General features: G+C 30.7%; 1 protein-coding gene across 4 annotated transcripts in view; it reads left to right on the top strand.

Annotated features, from left to right (window-relative positions):
• The first annotated feature begins 6,861 nt into the window (after window positions 1-6,861).
• LOC134711495 (uncharacterized) overlaps window positions 6,862-16,909 on the top strand; it is a 35,738-nt gene continuing 25,690 nt past the window's right edge. Inside the window, exons 1-13 of one of the 4 annotated variants that reach the window (XM_063572122.1) lie at window positions 6,862-6,951; window positions 7,233-7,406; window positions 8,666-8,761; window positions 9,133-9,333; window positions 9,796-10,008; window positions 10,716-10,841; window positions 11,461-11,580; window positions 11,928-12,056; window positions 13,336-13,467; window positions 13,676-13,804; window positions 14,165-14,674; window positions 15,154-15,282; window positions 16,161-16,211. In XM_063572122.1, the coding sequence (XP_063428192.1) occupies window positions 6,906-6,951; window positions 7,233-7,406; window positions 8,666-8,761; window positions 9,133-9,333; window positions 9,796-10,008; window positions 10,716-10,841; window positions 11,461-11,580; window positions 11,928-12,056; window positions 13,336-13,467; window positions 13,676-13,804; window positions 14,165-14,674; window positions 15,154-15,282; window positions 16,161-16,210 (2,055 nt within the window). In that variant the 5' untranslated portion in view covers window positions 6,862-6,905 and the 3' untranslated portion in view covers window position 16,211. Of the gene's footprint in view, window positions 6,952-7,232; window positions 7,407-8,665; window positions 8,762-9,132; window positions 9,334-9,795; window positions 10,009-10,715; window positions 10,842-11,457; window positions 11,581-11,927; window positions 12,057-13,335; window positions 13,468-13,675; window positions 13,805-14,164; window positions 14,675-15,153; window positions 15,283-16,160; window positions 16,212-16,909 lie in introns of all 4 variants that reach the window. The other 3 variants (XM_063572120.1, XM_063572121.1, XM_063572119.1) reach the window with 3 other exon arrangements.

The following is a 16,909-nucleotide window of genomic DNA, read 5'->3' as shown; positions in this document are numbered from 1 at the left end:
TCAAATATTGGTTTATATCTAGGCACAAATTATGCAGGATGTCCTACTTGCGCAGATGATATCCTACTCTTATCTAACTCGGATGAAGAAATGCAAATCATGCTCAATGTAGTAGACTCATATTCGAAAGAACATCAATATAATATCCACCCTGAAAAGAGTGTTCTCATTAAACAAAACAAAAACTCCACATATTCTAGAAAATCATCCATATGCTCCTGGTCTCTTGGGGATACGTCCGTTGCAGAGTCAGATAAGGCCCTGCATCTAGGTATTATAAGATCATAAAAAATGAAAATATAATAAATGTGAAAGACCGCATTAGTTTAACTCGAAGAACAACCTATTCACTTATGTCAACAGGTGTACATGGCACAAACGGCTTGAATCCAAGGATTTCCTATAACATTTATAGAATCTACATATTACCCCGTCTGCTCTACAGTCTAGAAGTTTTGCCTCTTACGAACAGCCAAATCAACGACTTGAGTGACTTCCATTTATCCTTCTTAAAAAATATTCAGGCTCTTCCAACAAGAACAACTTCTGCTGCAGTATTTTCACTACTGGGTGCCCTCCCTATAGAGACCGAGCTTCACAAAAGACAATTAAGCCTTCTGCATTCAATCCTAGCGTCTGAAAATCAAAATCTAAATTAATTCAATAAACTAACCTACACTAGAAACTTTAATATTTTTGTTGTTTATAGTACAAAATTTTTTTTTACAAATAAAATAAATTTGTTGGTCATAATACACGAACAGAAATGAAAATATATCATAATTCTACATTCTCATCAATTTTGGTACACGTGGGGAAAAAAACAGTGAAAAAGACAATCGGCTAATGATGAACGGTAAGTACTTTTAACGGCAAAAACATTTTTGTTGATATCAATTTTGAAATGGATTTACTCGATCAAAAAGAAATATTAAGAAAAGGAAGTAAACATACACTGTACGAAAAAAAATCTGTGACACAAAAGGTTAAAAAATTCTATTACTAAGGACATTTAAACGTTCACCGGTAACTTTGAATATAATATTTTTGTTGTTAGGAGAACGGAAAAAATATTTTACAAAAAAACATTGTTGTTCAGAGTATGTAAAAAAGTATCGTTATTCTATATAATTATCAAAGATGGTACATATCAACAATAGTGAGACGAGATATAAAACAAAATAAGCTAAGCATGGAACAACTAAAATATATTATAAATTGTGAACATAGGCCAAATAAACAGAAGGATTTGAGAGTAAAATAACCTACACTGGAAACTTATGTTATTTTTGTTGTTTAAAGTACGAAAATATTTTTAACAAAATAAAAAAAAATTGGATGGTCATAATACATGAACAGAAGTGAAAATATCATAATTCTACAACCTCATCAAATTTTGTACACGTGAAAAAAACCCAGAGAAAAAACAAACTGAGATCGGCTAAATATAAACGGTAAGTTCTTTTAACGGCAAAAACATTTTTGTTGATATCAATTTAAAAATGGCTTTAATCGATCAAGAAGAAATATTAAGAAAAGCAAGTAAACATACACTGTACGAAAAAAATATCTGTTACACAAAAAGGTTAAAAAAATCTATTACCAATGACATTTAACCGTACACTGGTAACTTTGAATATAATATTTTTGTTGTTAGGAGAACGGAAAAAATATTTTACAAAAAAACATTGTTGTTCAGAGTATGAAAACTGATGTAAAAAAGTATCGTAATTGTATATACTTACCAAAGATTGTACAAAACAACAATGGTGAGACGAGACATAAAACCAAATAAGCACAGCATGGAACAACTAAAGTATATTATAAATTGTGAACATAGGTCAAATACACAGAACGATTTGAGAGTAATCGCAGATACTATCATTATGTTTAAGTTGCTCACCCAATGTTGTCAATATATCCGAAATTTGGCAAGTGTTACTTTCGGTAAACGGACAGAAAGTTACAGGACATAAAGTCACATATTTTGTAGGTCAAAAATTCACAAATAATATGTTGACAATTGTTTGAATATATAAATATATATATAAGAGAGAAATCTTTAAGAATTTACTTTTTAATACATGTATTCATATCTAAGTTAAGGAAATGTGTCATTATACTTTAAATATGAAAATTTCTTCAATTTTAATCATGCAAAAGAAAGTATGCTTGGCACCATGAAGCCATTTTAGTGCCAACCCACAAAACACAAAAACGTTCAGGAAATGTTCCAGGAACGTTTCTGTTTCGTTGTGAGAACGTTGTGATTTAACATTGTAGGAACGTAAAAGTGTGGACTACCAGTTACGTTGTAAGAACGTTATGATATAACGTTATGGAAAACCAACCTGGAACCTAAATAGAACCTTGTGTAACCAAACTGGAACCTTAATAGAACCTTGTATAACCAATCTGGAACCCTAATAGAACCTTGTGTAACCAATCTGGAACCTTAATAGAACCTTGTGTAACCAATCTTGAACCTAAATATAATCATTTGTTACCAATCTGGAACCCAAATTTAGCCTAGTCCCAGACAACCTTTGTATGTTGGCACAACAATGGCCCAACGTATCTACATTCATTGGCTTAACGTTGTTTTTCTCTCCATCTCCCTGAACATGCATGAACATTTTGCCACTGGACGTATTAGCAAACAACAATCAATTAATCTTTCTCTCCAGGAATTGTACCCATATTTGAATTAATTAAATCAACACATCCATGTTACCTATTTTTCTTAAATAATGAATACAAAGATATGAATACCAATACATAATTTATTTCAGCTAGACAAGGAGCAAATTCTTAAAAATTAATTTTATGTAACTACACGTTGCAACATCAGATCTAGAATGAAAATTATAAAGTATATTCATGATGTTTCATTCCTATAAATGTAATTCACTTCATCAGGTTCATACAGTTATTTCCTAGTTCTGTAATTCACTTTTGACATCAGGTTCATACAATTACTTCCTAGTTCGGTAATTCACTTCATCAGGTTCATACAATTATTTCCTAGTTCTGTAATTTCACTTCATTAGGTTCATACAGTTATTTCCTAGTTCTGTAATTTCACTTCATTCGGTTCATACAATTATTTCCTAGTTTTGTAATTCACTTCATCATGTTCATACACTTACTTCCTAGTTCTATAATTTCACTTCATTAGGTTTATACAGGTATGTCCTTGTTTTGTAATCTAACATGGGTTGTATTCACAAGAGTGTTCCTTTTGTTTTCTGTTACACTTTCATTTGGCACTTTTTCTGAATCCGTCTTTTGTTTAATTCTTATCCAGTGTAGCAAATCTTCATAAAAATTATTTCACTGCCCCTGTAATAAAGAAACGAACAAATGAGTACCCAATGTATACTTCTTATGAATATAATAAATCCTAAAAGACTCTTGTTTAAAACTAGACTATACAAGGCGATGCCATAAGGGATAAGGCACTCATACCACATATTCCAACATCTATTTAGAATGTAAGACTTCACTGTGCTAGCTAAGTTCAGCCGGAAAATTGAGGGTAGATATGGATACAGGAAACAGAACCATGTAAAAAAATGTTCTATCTAAATGAATAATTCTAGTGAAAAAAATACAGTCAAATCTAAATACAACAGCATTATCGATATTATAATATTTAACATTTTAATTATGCATATATATTTGCAAATTTCGAATCCGATGTGGCATTAAGGATTGCTATTATGTTACTAACTTAAAGTAATTTATTGTGCATTTTGTCCAATTCTTTTAAATTTGTATGACCTTAAAATAATTAAACAATATTCGGAAACAGTATGTAACAAGGAAAATTCGAAAATACACTTTTCCATTGATAAGGGTTATAAATGCAATCTTCACATTTCAGAAATAAAATAAGTGTTATTTGTGGTTAAAAAACATGTATAATTTGTCATTCATAATCATATACGTATATCAGAATTTTTAAAGTAACAATCAACTTACATGTTTCTTTCTCTTTATAACTATTTAGATGATGCGATTTTCTCTTTTGTTTTCTTTGTAATCACTGCTTTCTTACAAATACACGACAGGAAATAGTCTCAAAAGTGATTATCCCATTACACCTAGATTTCCTATAACCTTAATTACCATAGCAACTATCTTTGAAATTTGTCTAACATCTGGTCAACATCATCCTATAGGTCAACCTTATCAGAATATGCTTGATTAACATAATGGCTGTATCAAATATCTTTATGTATATAATTGCTAATTATGTTTCACAAATTAAAGTTGAATGAAAAAAGTTATAATAAATAATGAGAATAATGAATTTTAACTTTTAATCGAGCAATCTATATGTTTAAGGAATAAAAAGTTATTTTGTTCTCAATAGAGTGTCGTTTTTTTTAGTTTTAAAAACTATCAGCATTCACTTTATGAAACAAAATACAGGTTGGATTAACAAGCAAGACGGCAAACATCTTACTTGCATTTTTTGCTATTAATTTGCTATTTTTTTTATTTTTTTTGGAAAGATTATTTTTTCAAAAAAAATGAGGAACATTATTCGAACGTTTTAAGAATGTTAGTAAAGTAACGTTAAAAAGTAACTAATATTAAACGTTTCTACAACGTATTATTTGTAACATAACCAAACTGAAACTTCCACACAACGTTAAAACAAAACGTTCCTAGAACGTTGAATTGTAACGTTTCATTTTAACGTTCTCACAACGTTCGTGTAACGTTAAGGTCCGAAATAACCTTACAGGAACCAATCCACAACGTTCTTTGAACGTTATGTGTTTAGTGGGAAGCAGCTTTGATTTTTTTTTTATCAATTTTTGATAATCTTTGACGTTTTTTTAAATAAATTGTGTTTACAAAGTTGGTTTATATACAATAGTTCAAGAAAAAAACAAAAATATTTTTGTAGAAATAAGTGGTTTGTTTTTAAAGAAAATAATCAGAAAAAAATAAATTGTGACTTTTTGTCCTGTGACTTTCTGTCCTACATTCGAAGTCAATATATCATAAATTTGGCAGGTGTTTCTTTCTCTCTAATTCTAATACATAAAAACGTTTGATTTTTTTGGCGGAACTTGCCTTGATGTTTGACAGTTTTGGTATTCCTATTTATCAAAAGCCAAGTCAAAGTGCTAAACCTGCTGATAAGAATTCCAACAGACCGGAAAACTTATCTTTTTGTGAACGTGTTCACCATCATTGATCGGGATGTAATCTCTTTGACAACTCCCCATTTCTATTCTCAATTTAACGTCTCCCAACCAAACATGTAGTTCGTGAAGTCGTGAATCAGAAAAGAAAATAATATTAGATATATTTAGAAATTATGGTCATAATAGATAAATAAATAAATTAAAAAGTGTTCTCTATAGTCAACATGGTTTGCAATACATAGACATATCACGGGGTGATATGAATACATTTCGCCAATGAACAATTCACATAAAGTACTTGTGGTATTAATCATTATCTCTGACAGAATCACACCAAATTCGTTATTACACTGTAAATAATCACGTCTATTAAATTCATTTACCAAGGAACCGATTCTAACAGTTGATTCCCCCTCATGTTCTTTGCCTTGATCCTCATATCTGATTATTATAATTTCAGAATAACGTGTAAAATTAATGGAACGTATAAAGGTACATGAAATATAGACAGTACACTGGGAAACGATGAACATCTCAAGCATCTCAAGCAGTAATAGGCAGGGTTATCGCTAAGGATTTTTGAAAGCGAGTCAAGGGACTCGTCATTTTTAGCCATGATGAGTCCAACAGAAAGAAGAAAATATTTTATTGTATTATAATGTAACATTTTAGTCTCCATTTCCTAAAAGAGCAACGAAATGCCATTAAATTCAGACCACTTTTAAACTTTTGGTATAAAATGCTGATATTTGTGTTTATACAAAATATTTCAATCTTGATGCATATGTGGACTCAACAGTTTTGGACTCATGGACTCGCCTTAGTGAGAACCCTGAATAGGCACAGAAAAACAACGACGTGACTATATAATAGAAGACATATAATACGTATTGAGGACTGCATTTTACCTCGAGAATATGAAAGATAACGGGGAATTTTATGTCGAAAGGTTAAAAGAATACTCCTAAACACTTAAAGATGTTTTTTTCTTGAATCAGCTGTTTTTGTTTTACATATTAGACAGCAGAACATATGTAAAGGGAGTCGGAAGGTTTTCCGTATAAAATAAACAGCTATCCAAAAACTCAGAAAATGAAAAAAATAACATATCATAAAAGACAAGCTTATCTTAGACAAGGTTTGAAACTTTCGCCTACTATTAATGATTGCTATACAAATAATAAATAGGTTTTTTTTAAATAAAGTATTATTTTTTTTATAAATGCTTTGTTTTGTTGAGTTTATTGTGTTAATTGTGTTTTTCTGTTTTATAATTTCATTTTTTGAATGTTTCGTTTTTAAAAGTCAGATATCTTAGAGATAAAAATATTCAAAATAAATATTGCTAAAAGTATTTTTGGTGCACATTCAGAATATGTACTGACTAATGACTAAATTCTATGTTTACATGTAATGTTTTTTAAACCATCCTCTTCCTATGTTTATGTTCAATCAAAATTGTTAAATCTGCGTCTCATGTACAGAAAATATGATTCATAAATGTGCATGAAATATCAGACAATATTGTCGACTGAGTTCGCAAAAGTTAATGAATTGGAAACATACTTAGATATATTTTCTGAGGAGGAAAGTCAACACAGGATCAGACGTACAAAGACATGTTAACATACACCAATACCAATATACAAATAGTTTTATTGTATTCAAAAAGATGCAACATATGGTTTTAACTTAGGTATATAAGTAAATTCTTTGACCGACGAGAGTGCATCCGTCAAAATGGCTTGTGGGATATTAATCCTTCTTATTGCAGCGATTGCTGTATGTAAGTATTCATGGGGATTTTTATTTTTCTTATTAATTTTACTGATAATTGAGAATGAATCTACAATTTGAACGTTTTTCTAACAATTAATGTTTTAATTGTTACTAGTAATTGAAATTGTAATAATATTTTTATCCAAATAATATCCAACGTATCAGTAGTTCATATTATAAGATCTGGAAACACAACATGCTTTCAAGTTTTCCTGTTTACAAATTTTCCTTTGTGTTCATATATAATTTATACTAAATTTCACGTTTACCGTTGATATTAAATTCCAGCTACTAATGGGTATGGAAGTAGTGACTATTATCCTGATAAAGACGACTATAGCTACAAAGGTGTCAACTCATACAGCTACAAACCCAAACTAGTTAAATCAAGTTCATACTCCAGCTCAAGCTATGTTTCTCACGGTCATCATGCCGGTTATGCTGGGCACAAACTTATTACTGGTATGATTATTAGATATTCAAGTTTTAAGTTATCTTTTTCAAGACCGTTAACAATAGTATGTGAACAAATACAATTGAACATAAATTATCACAATATAACAGACTATGTTTGGCTATACGTTTTGGACCTTTTGGATTATAGCTCTTCATCTTTTATATAAGCTTTGGATTTCATATATTTTGGCCACGAGCATCACTGAAGAGACATGTATTGTCGAAAATGCGCATCTGGTGCAAGCAAATTGGTACCGTTAATTTTATTGATTTAATGAAAAAGTTAACAATTATCATGTATATACATGATTGGCATTTCCAAAAATATGGAAGACGGACATTTTATATAGACATTAACATCATATTTGAACAGATGTTTTAATATACAGTAGTTACATTCATTTTACAAATGGAAGTTACATGAAAGACGGAACATAATATAAAAAGAAGATGTGGTATGATTGCCAATGAGACAACTATCCACAAAAGACCAAAATGACACAAACATTAACAACTATAGGTCACCGTACGGCCTTCAACAATGAGCAAAGCCCATACCGCTTTATGTTACATCATATTTGAATAGTATATGAATATACAGTTACTAAAACATATGATTTTACAAAATTTAGCAGCTTTGGAAAAAACATTATAATTATTGACGTCTTGACTAAACAGTATCATTGTTTTTACAACCCTATACTTCATACCCATATGCCAATAAATGCTACTATTGCGCCAAACATTCGATCTTGAAGTCGTATTCTCACTACATAAAATAATCACTACAAATACATAAGTCTCTTTATAACAACGAATAAACTGTTTTTTCAAGGTAATGTCACAGTTCACTTCGGTGTCGTGTTATTGGCCGACTTCCACGCAATATTGATGTTTATTTTTTATGTGGTAGCTTAAAATAACTCATGAAAGATACCAGGTTTATAACTGTTTACGCCAGACGTACGATTCGTCTTCAAATGACACAACAAAAAGCTCTAGTGATGAATCAGAAAAGAGAGCATATAGACTGACTATGCGGTATGGGCTTTGCTCATTGTTGAAGACCGTACGGTGACCTATAGTTGTTAATGTTTGTGTCATTTTGATTTTTTGTGGATAGTTGTCTCATTGGCAATTATACCACATCTTCTTTTTTATATATAAGCTGAGGTTGTATTCCTTTTAAAACACATTTGAATAATTATCATAATTCCTCGCATGAAACATGATTTTTACATTTCGTTATTTTCTTGTATATCTAGGACATGCCTACAGATTTAAAGTCAGTCATATATTCAGACGTTTCCATAGACTTGGAGTTGAACTTATCGGACGTGGAATCAGATATAATGGATTCTGTGAGTGATACAATTATCTAGTTTTAATTACTGTTAAAAACTACTTTTCCGGGAAAATTCAATTAAATATGACACATTTTGTATGAATAATTCCAGTTATTGACATAGAGCTTTTAAAGCCAACAAGGCAGTGCTAATAAAAACGAGAAGTTTCAAATGCAAGTGGCATTCTTTGTTTAAAATTTTGCTTTAGTGTCAATTGTTTAATGAAAAGAGCACATTGTGAACATATAGGAAATGGTGTGCTGTAAAGTAATTTCAAATGTCATTGTATTACCTCTTTCTTCTATTCAAAAACGAAATCAAGAACAGGTTACAGTTGTCTGTAGGGGTGAAATGCATGAGTTCAAAATTACACATTTTTATTACAGACTATGGACGTCTTTGCAGTGCAACAAAACTGTACGGTGCACTAAATTCCTGTTATGACGATTATGGTGATATAAGCGATTGTTTCCCTGGTCTGATTAAACAAGGGTTGATTGGTAGACGTCACATTTACCATAAATATGGTCATGGATTTGGCCTAGGTGTAACCTTTGTAAAGAGAGGCATTGTCTATGGAAGATCCTGTAAGTAAAATCTATTTTATTCTAAGCAATGACAATAAATATATTAGCCCAATGAGCAAATTAGAAAACGTAGTGTTATAGCACTCAAAATGAGACATTTTAAACGAAAGAACACCCTGCTCCAAATGTGGCTACAATCGTGTTGAAAAAACTTGCGTTTAGTCTCATTCGGTGAATCACATTCGGAAAAGATGATATTTGATTGTAATGACGATTGTGATATTTTCAAATTTGATTTATTTTGCTAGCCTGTCGTAGAACTCTTGCTTATGCAGATTGTCAAGCAATAGCAAATTGGCATACCCATTTTTTGGCTTACCAAATGGTATGAGTTTTACTAATTGTTGAAGGCTATACAGTGAAATATAGTTGTTAACAGCCTTGTTATTAAGATATGGTGGATAGTTGTCTTCTTTGTAATCATACCATATTTCCTTTCTAATATTTCCTTTTTTCATTCAGTTTACAAATTTGGATGCCGTCGACCAAAGTTCATCCGTTATATGACTTCCTGCTACAATAAGATACATCATGCAAGCACTTGCGTGTCATTGTTGAGAAAACGACATCTTATTAGAACACCTCATTCATATCATGGTCATATGCACCTTGCCGGGTACTCACGTTTCCGAAGATTTACGATTTCCCATGGGAGATTCAGATACGGAGGAAAATGTAAGTTATGGAAAATGGAATTAAAAACGAACGGTGTAACCATTTTAAAATGAATTATGTGATATTTTGAATTAATAACTATTTACTAGAAGTTATAGACCATTTCAAAGCAATATAACGCATACGACTGATTCATCATCAAATACTGTTGGTTAAACATTTATTTTCAAATATGGTTTGTGTATTGTTTTTAATCCAAATATAAAAAAACACATTGCTGCAATAATTCAACAAAAAGTTTGTCAATTGTTAATTGCGTCCTTTACTATTTGCCAAAAAAATGTAAATGGGTGAAACTTGAGAATTATTTCTCATTAATGTTCATCCTTGTATTGCTTTGATTATGATTCATTTACCAGTATACAAATATTGATTGTGTTATTTTTATAGTTTTTTGTCTATGGAGCTTTTATTTATGTCGCTTTAAAATTTTCTTCAGGCCTTTGCAAAATTGATTCCTGATCTTTAACAAATTTTAGGCTAGAACTACTCATAAGGGGCGACTCTATCATTAACTCTTGATGTGTTGATTGAGGTAGAGTAATCATCCAACACGTCTCCATTTAACTCTGGTGTTAGTGGTGGTAATGTTGTTTACATATTACTGTTGTTTGTTGTATGTCTTGTCTTGTTATCATTTTTTGTCTTCTAATAATTTTCCTAGCCACCATGGTATCTTCTAGCTTTTTTGTCTTAATTTCAAATAGATTACAAACTGAGCTGCAGTAAGAGACGTTTCTACAGTTATTGGAACAGATGTTATGGTCGATACCACAGTGTTGGTAGATGTTTTGGATACCTTAGAAGGAAACATCTGTTTTCATATTATAATGGTAATTATATGTGCATGTCCCACATACATATTTTAGGCAGTTCGTATCCTCAAAACAATTAATGCTAAGATAAACGCATCGCTAGTTTAACGACAGCAAAATATCTACGATCCACGAAGACCAAGTCAAAAATACAATACGGTTATCTCTATTATAACCACATATTAAAACAAATTAAATTTTAGTGAATATTTTTCCGTAAAATGTCTTGAATGAAAAAGTCCACAAGCCTGTGACATCGTCTTTGAAATTTGGCGTCTACATAATCTGGCATCTTATGTTTACTCTAACTTTCAATCATAAACACTGGACGTCTGTGATCTTTTTGTACACTTCACAATGGTTTGAATATTAACAAAAATAGAGACTTAGTCACAAGATATGACTTTTTTGTTTTTTAAGGTTACATACCAAAAAAATGCGGAATTTAAAATGGTAGATTTCCATCGGTTTGGACTGATATAATGTGGAATATAAAACTTCAAAATATTTTTCAACGTCAAATGAGAATTCACGTGTTAAACAAATAGTTATAGAATAGTGAGGTTATCAAATAGGTCATTTCATTCAATCCGTCAAACAATTTATTATGGATCTTCTATTTACATATTATTAGCAGGTTACTCCAGTGCAGGATATAGAGCTGGTTACGGCGGTGGAATTACATATGACTATGGTTATTACAAGAGCCATCATGGATTTGCAATTGTAAATAATAGATTTACATACGGCGGAATTGGTAAGCAAATCTGGAATTGTCAATATATTTGGTGTGTCATAAAGGTGATAACTCCGGAAGATGAAACAATCCAGTATCATCATTGCTTATGTTAATTCCTGACACTGAAAAGCTGGTATTTAAATGTTTTACAAGTCAAAATGTTCAATTGAAAGCAATAAGGTAAAATTAATTAAAAATTGGTTATGTTTATGCATATATATATCAGTTCTATTCATATATATGTAAATATGATAAAAAAGAACAACATCAATTAGCATGCTGCTGTTTATATCAATAGGACGCGTTTTAGAAATTCAGTCGCATTTTATTAAAGACGTTCAGATGAAAATTACTTTAAATTACAGTATATCAACTGAAGTGCGCAAGAAGCCGATTTTACACTCTTTGGGGTCAATGCTATCACCGATATCACAGTGTAGGAAGCTGCTTTGGACGACTGAGACGACAACATCTATTCTATAAATACGGTGGAGGTATACCTTAACATTACACATAAAAGAAAACGTAGTACTTTACCTCTCATCTAATATCTTACTATATGCATAGGAACTATTTTGTTTTAAATATGTACTTCTTTCCAGTATGTTCTTTTCTGACCAGGCCCGATTTAATGGTGTTACATCTGACTAAGTATATCCCGATTTTTTTTAATTATTTTATGTCATGGATGGATACTGCATATTTATTTTTCTATTTTATATATATATATATATATAGACTATATATATTGAGTTTCCAGTACCTTTAACTAATCCTTTGAAATGAAAGGTCCCATAATATTAAGAAAAATAGGTTTCCAAGTTTTTCGTAATTTTCTGTAGTAAATCTAATAACGCAAGGTATTTTCTCTCTGCTTTACTATAAATCAAACTATTTTGTCCAAAAATACCTCAAATGAAAATAGTAAATTCAAAATTTTAAATATGTGACAGTCAAAATATGAAAATTCTAGGTAAAAAAAAATTAAAAAAATTAGTAAGGCAGAAACCCATTTTCATCTTCATTGATAGTCAAATCTGGTGAATCTACGATGTAGCATTTTCAACTGCTTTCTTGGCAGTACATGTATTAGTAGAAGTTATAATTCCGGATTCTCTACTTTCATTGAGTTGGTACTATATTTTTTTATTTATATATAGTTCATATATGCTTAAAAGTAAAATAGTTCGCAAAAGTGATTAATTCTAACCTCAATTTCTTTTCAAACTGACCAATAAAAGAACCAAAATAATTATGATTCTTTTCTATACATGCACAGAATACTGAAATAGTACAATTTACCAAAATTATTTGCATGTATAAGGCCAACTAACAAGTACCTTCGTTCTGCAGAAGATGCACTGTAATAAAGAGTCTCCGATTAATCAATTTTTCGTGAACTTAAAATAGATCAGCTCTCAAACAATCCGAAAAAGAAATTAAAACCATGCGAAAGAGAGGAACGAAAGATACCAGAGGGACAGTCAAACTCATAAGCGTAAAGGTTATGCAGTACATTTTCTCCTTACGAACGATGCTGCAATTTATAATTTATCTAAGAATCAATTAACCATGAAATCATTTGGTGAATGCTTAGATTTTATTGTTCTCAAAGATATTTTAAATAGAATTGGTTGATAATTTGAACTAAAGGCAGATTTAGAATTATAATATTAATACTAATTTTAGTTAAAAATTCCATCACAGTATTTTTAAAAAGTACAACAATATGTCCTTGTTGAAATTAATCTTTTTATGTTTATTATTATGTAGACGATTATTCCGTAGTTGATGGTGATGCATATGGATCCGATTACGGTTCCGGGCCGATATTTGACCATAGTTATTACAGTAGCCATCATGGATTCGCTATAAGACATCATAGATTTTCATATAATGGAATTGGTGAGCTAATTCTTAATGCTTCTACATATTCAAATGGATAACGTCAATACAATTATAATATAAATGACTCTTTGGAAAAATGATTGAGAATTCATTTCAAAAATATTAATCGAATATTAATTTTAGTTATATTTGAAGTATATTCACACTCGTTAAGACATTTAAAAGTTTAAGCACCATAGAATAAAAACACAAATTTCTATTGCAGCATACAAACTTAAATGTAGTAGAAGCCGATTCTACAGACTATGGGGTCAATGCTACCATCGTTATCATAGTGTAGGGACATGCTTTGGACGACTAAGAAGTCATCATCTCTTCTATAGATACATTGGAGGTAAATTTTTAAAACTTTGTACAAAAGTAAATAAACTTGATCAAATACTAAATATACCGTATTCTCGTTTTAATTATTTATTCATGTTTTAATATCAAAATTTTTCTTTTTAAAGAGAAAGGTAAGTTACGACTATACCAATTCTGCTATAAAATACTATAGAATATTGTAGGGTACAAAACTGTTATCATAAGCTATTTATGTATTTGATATTAAAGACAAATTTATTTTGAAATCGATTTTTTAACAGGGTTTTATCGTTGTTTTGCATCAAAGGAAATCTTTATCACTTTTATGCAGTTAAACAAGTTATATGCCATGTATAACTAATAGTACATCTTTTTTCTTATTCTTTTACAGACACTCATGCTATTCTGAATAAGCACCTGTATCTTCACAAAACAATTGCAAATAACCATGTAAAAAGAATCCATAATGTAGCCAAGACGCATGTCGCGAGAATATCCCATGTAGCACACAAACATGTTGTCAACATTCAACACCAGGCTAACAAACACGTTAGCAGAATTGCAAACGAAGCTAATAGTCACATTAATAGATTCAAACAATTGGTAGATTACCATCTTAAACGACTCCACAAGCACACCAAATACCATTTGTCAGCTGCTGAACATCAACACAAGAAGCACTTGAATGAACGCCAGTATCAGAACAACAAACATGAGTTAAACGTGAGACATCTCCATAACAAACACGAATACAATCTCAAGAAACATGCAATCGCTTATGCCCATGGACACGTCCTCGTCCACGGTCATGGACACGGGCTTGTAGTAAGTTATAATGACTACTTTACGAAATATCATGGATTTAAACTGGATCATCACAGATTTTCATATGGTGGCAAAGGTAAGATCAAATGTACCAGAATAATTTGAATAAGAATTCATGAAATATTTACTTACGCATGCCCACAAATACAATATGAATACTTATATTCTCAATAAAAGTATATTCGGTTTCTTTGCGTCACGGGTTCATGTTTTATCAAGTGTAACTGTGTCGAAATCGTAAGATACATTTAATTTGTCTTCAAGAAAATAATCAATGATAACATAGATGTTTTTCAATTTATAATACCAATAATTTTTAGTAGAAGAGAACTATACTATAATAAAAAAAGAAACATGTGTATATATTACTATCATTTTTATTACACGTAACAAATATAATTAGTAAGGAAGTGAATTGAAGAACTGTGAACAAATTTAACAACAACACAATTAGACCTATAATCATATATTGTATTAGTATCAACTTTGTTACTCATCCATAACTCATTTCGTACTTTCAAACTTAAAACAATATTTTATTTATGTTTCTTAAAGCATACCAACTGACATGTGGAGATAAACGATTCTATAATTATTGGAGTGATTGCTATTCACATTATCATAGCAGAAGCGTATGCTTTGGAAAACTAAGGAAAAGGCACCTGTTTGATGTATACTCCGACGGTAAACCATATTATATAAGCATATCATACACGCATTTTTGTTAATGTAATGTAAACTATTCACACAATCACTTTACATAGTCTATTAAACAAGCACCCACATATACTAGTAGTTCTTCTGTGTAATTGACTATAATATGTATCAAGAAAGGGTCAAGTGCTGATATATCTGCAATATATACCTGCTGTTCCGGAACCTAAACATTTTAGCATTACATATAGATTTGTTCATTTGTTATTAATTAGGCTTTTATATATAGCTTTAAACAACTTCAAGTACTCTCAGATTCATACCTTGGGTTTTGTAGTCGTTGCATCGCTTTAAGAATTATATTTCTTTTCTTTATCAACTGATTTTGATAGTGTCTTCTTTTATTGTGCTGTTTCACGTATGTCCCATTTTGGGCGGGGTGGTTTAGCGCCAGCAAACATATTTCGTTGCCTTTTATAGCTGATTATGCGGTAATGGCTTTGCTCATTGTTGAAGGCCATACGGTAACCTATAGATGTTAATTTCTGTGTCATTTTGGTCTCTTGTGGAGAGTTGTCTCATTGGCAATCTTACCACATCTTTTTTTATATATCAATAGAGCCATAAATGAAAAGTGTAAGTGCATGTATAAGTATTATTGTAAAATGTGTATTTGCGTCATGCAATCGATTGTGAGTTGATGTGAGTTTTACTTATTTCTTATCAATTATTTTTTAAACCTTAGTTTTTACATACACCTTGTCTGATTTACAATACAAAAACAAAAAGAAAACAAATTCAAAGACTGTATCTAATAATGATCCGTGCTTTGTCAAACCAGAAATGTATAGTTGATATTTGTACATTACTTGTTATCCCTATTGTAACTTTTTTCGTTTTCCCATTAGGATATGATGAGGAGGATGATTATGTACAAGCAGGAAAATCAGCATACTAATGTAAGATATCAACTATGTTCAATTATGTGTTTTACACCGTACACAATACAAGAAACCCACATTTATATCATTGTCCTTTTGAATCTTTAAATTATTATATAAAGTAGGTGAATGATTATAAAAAGAGATAACACACTATCCTCCGGTTCTAAAGACAATTTGAAACTCAAATATTTTAATATTTCTTTCCTCTAAAACACAGAATCCTTTTGAACAAGACGGCAGAATTATGTAACTTATATATTATTTTTGTTCCGGTCATAATGAACAAAATGTTAAACAAATGATACATAATCATGATGATATGTCGTATTAATGTGGTACCCAACACTTGCACTAAAATTAATTTGGCTCCTTTAATTTTCATAAAATTTTGTCAAAGAACTTACTTTGATCCTTTAACAAAAATATACAAATTTCAAAAAATTTGAACCAACCGTTTGTCAGAAAAATTACACTGGTTATATAGCAGTTTGACAAACACTAATTTTGATCATTGTGAAGCTTTATATTGCCTTTACAAGGCAACGTTATTAAAACGTTTAGCTGATATTACAGAGTTATCTCCCTGTAGTGTTAGGTACCACCTTAAGCCGATTTTTTTTTGTGGGGGGTAACCTCAAGGAAGATATCCCTCTTTATTCTGAACAAATCAATCAGAAACTATATACTCATAAGATAAGTTACAAACCAAACGT

This window comes from Mytilus trossulus, chromosome 3, assembly GCF_036588685.1.
Source record: "Mytilus trossulus isolate FHL-02 chromosome 3, PNRI_Mtr1.1.1.hap1, whole genome shotgun sequence".
Taxonomy (NCBI): Eukaryota; Metazoa; Mollusca; class Bivalvia; order Mytilida; family Mytilidae; genus Mytilus; species Mytilus trossulus.
Note: the sequence above shows the minus strand (reverse complement) of the source record. Positions and strands in the feature narration are given on the sequence as shown.